Source organism: Galeopterus variegatus, unplaced genomic scaffold, assembly GCF_000696425.1.
Source record: "Galeopterus variegatus unplaced genomic scaffold, G_variegatus-3.0.2 Scaffold493, whole genome shotgun sequence".
Classification (NCBI taxonomy): domain Eukaryota; kingdom Metazoa; phylum Chordata; class Mammalia; order Dermoptera; family Cynocephalidae; genus Galeopterus; species Galeopterus variegatus.
Genome location: NW_007726604.1, coordinates 459,005 through 462,046, shown reverse-complemented (window position 1 = coordinate 462,046; position 3,042 = coordinate 459,005). Strand labels below are relative to the sequence as shown.

At 46.2% G+C, this 3,042-nt stretch overlaps 1 protein-coding gene across 6 annotated transcripts in view; it reads right to left on the bottom strand.

The window, feature by feature from the left end:
- The window catches only part of ANKRD16 (ankyrin repeat domain 16), a 7,570-nt gene extending 4,534 nt beyond the window's left edge, over positions 1-3,036 (bottom strand). For 4 of the 6 annotated variants that reach the window (XM_008569413.1, XM_008569417.1, XM_008569412.1 and 1 more), the window contains exons 1-2: positions 2,705-3,018; positions 1,521-1,741 (exon numbers count right to left, since the gene is read on the bottom strand). In XM_008569413.1, the coding sequence (XP_008567635.1) occupies positions 1,521-1,741; positions 2,705-3,018 (535 nt within the window). Of the gene's footprint in view, positions 1-73; positions 117-1,520; positions 1,742-2,704 lie in introns of all 6 variants that reach the window. The other 2 variants (XM_008569416.1, XM_008569418.1) reach the window with 1 other exon arrangement.
- Positions 3,037-3,042: the final 6 nt, after the last annotated feature.

Here is a 3,042-nt window from a genome sequence, read left to right as displayed (position 1 = left end):
CTTTACATAGCACCACTATTCATCTTTGTTATAACTGATAAATATTTTCCCCAATTTGCTGTTTTGTTCTTACCTCTCAAGAAGCACCTTTACTGCCTCTAAACAGCCGTGCATTGCTGGGAAAAGAGAGTTGAGAATTATAGCTTTTAGTGCACATATAAGATGCTTTTCCCTTCTGGTTCCACTTTTTGCCCCATTCTTTTACTAATGACTCACAGGAAGAAATAATTAAATTAGGTGTAGTTACCACCCTAGAAAAATCAAAATGTAACTGTTTAAGTGGTAAAAGATGATATTTCCACTTTACATGTACACAGCTGACATGTGACTATCTTATCTTCATGAGAATTGTCATCACAATCTTGCAATTCTAAACTCATCTCTCCACTTTTGTGCTGCAAATCCCCAAGGCCAGTTTTTGCCCAGGAAATGCAAAACATTTTAATAGTAATCCATGACAAAATAACCAAGAATTTAATTCTCCTACAAAAAATGACTACACTCAATAATAAGGTCTTTGACTATCTGTCCTCTACTACTTTGGGTCAATGATGGGGGTGCTGTTTCTCTAGGGGAGGTGGGAGTGGGGAGCCCAGATAACTCATGAGCTACAAAGTTTTCCCATTTACTTGTAAAGTTTTAAAAAGGATTCTTTTATCTCTAACTGCCAACTGTGGCCAGAGAATAACTGTAGCATATTTCCTAGACTATATCATATCACAGACATTGATCTTTAAAGAAACAAACAGCCCTGTATCCTAACTCAATGTGCTACCGAAAGGCTAAAGGTTATTTTCTAAATTTCTTGATCTGGACTCTTCAGCTCCTTTATATCCACTTGTTCTTATGTCACAGCAATCTTGCTTTTTACTAATTTAAAATAATCTACGGATAGATAATTCAGTGAAGGATCACTACTCCAAACTGGCCCCACATTTACATTTGACATCATCATTAGATATGTCAAATACGCTTGGGCTTAAGGATTTAATTATAAGCATCTATATTTATTTAAATGTATAGCACTATGGTAGGTGTCACTAAGAACATGAAGGAATACAGTCTCTCTTCCTCCTGCCTTTAATAAATACAATGTGGAAATTATAAAAATAGCAGCAACCAGCTATTCAGTGCTTACTATGTGCAAACATTGTCTAAGGGATTACATATATTGGGCTCTTTAAAAGAGCCCAACCCTGTGACATGGGTATTGTTACATGATTATTTTGCTGATGAGGAAACTCACTCAAGAGAAAGACTAAGTTCCTTGCCCATGGTCAAAGACTTTGTAAAGAACAGAACCAGCTCACCGTCTAACTAGGGAGAATACATGAAAAGTGAATGATATAAGAGGAGCATGCTAGCCAAGTTACATCAGCTTTAGAAACTAACTGTATGCCAAAGTCCCCAAGATGCTCTTCTTTCCTGCCCTCTATTTTGCACAATCCTCCGTTCCCCTGCAGGTGACCTGAGCAGAATGACGTTTGCAGTGCTGGGTGGAGGAGGCTGCACATGTGTACCTGCCGTGTGCAGAGGAGTTCTTCTAATCTTGCTCTCTGTCTTCCAGGCATCTGGGCAAACAGTGAGCAAGTACTGGAGGATCAGAGGGTCGCCTTCTCGACTGGCAATGTGGAAACTGTTCCAGCCGTCTTTGTTCTTCAGCAGCGGGTTGGCGCCACGTTCCACAAGGTCCTGGATCACCTCAAGGTTCTTCCTTGTGCAAGCCATCATCAGGGGAGTCCTAAGGCCAACCAGGACAAGCTGTCAGATGGAGGCAGCTGAGGCGAGAAGCAAGAAGCGAGGGACCAGGTCTTCAGAAAACACACATCCTTGGCACAGATGGAAAACCTAAAAGATCAGGGGCCTGGGAAGCAGGAAAACAGCTCTGACTAGCAACTTCTCTGCCAGCCGTGAGGACCCTGAGAGAAATAACAAGGGGAAAACAATCCTATGAGTGTGCATCTGCAGGAGGGGGGTACCTAGGAGGTAGAGCTGCTTAGAGCTAGTTCACAGGATAGCAGTGAATTGGGACAGAGCTAATAAGCACCATAAACCACCCTCAAACATAACCAGTAGGGGAGATGTAATTTATGTAACTATATGGCTCTCTCCTCTGTTTCCAACTTATATCGGATCAGAAATCACTTGAAGGCAGGGACTTCATCACGTTATGAACCTCTTTTAAGAGGGTCACAACCTCTAACGAACTCAACATAGGGAGTGCTAAAAACAATGTCAATCTAACAAACAAAATACGATGGCTTTGTGTGACGGTAGAGTATCTTGATTGTAGTGGTGGTTATGCAAGCCTACATATGCTATAAAATTACACAAGGCTCAACACCCACAAGAGCACAAGTATACCTGATGAAATTTGAGTATGTATCCCGCATTGATTACAGTAATGTCAATTAAAACAATGCAACTGGTGAAGTGGTAATTCAGCTAAATGTCCTCAGAAGAACATCACATCCCGAGGCTATATGTAGTACACACGATCCACTGTTTGATTACATTGCTTGTAGTTTACCCGCACTATGGGGGAAGGCTGAGCCAGGGCGACCCTGCCGCTGAGCGAGCCTGGGCTGAGAACTACGAGCTGAGAAAAGCTACGGTGTGGAAGGGGACGGACGGCGTACACGAAAATCTACGACTGTGCGGGGAGTGGGGAGGCGGGGTGTCTTTCTGGAGCCCCAACACCTACCAGTCGGCCTTCTTCAGGCAGTCGACCGCCGCGCCTCGGCCCAGCAGGTAGCGCACGCAGTCCCCGTGGCCCATGGAGGCAGCCTCGTGCAGAGGCCGCTTGTAGTCTCGGTTGGCGGCCTCGATGTCCAAGCCCCAGGCCTCGACCAGATAGGCCAGGACGTCCAGGCGCCCGTGGCGGGCAGCGCAGTGCAGGAGGGTGTCCCCGGCCGGCCCCGGGCAGCCTCCGTCCGTCCGCAGCTCCCCCTGCAGGGCGCGCAGCCGGCCCTCCTGCACCAGCCTACAGAGGCGCCGCGGGTCCCCAGGCCCGGCCATCGCCGCGGGCCGGGCCGGGCGCGG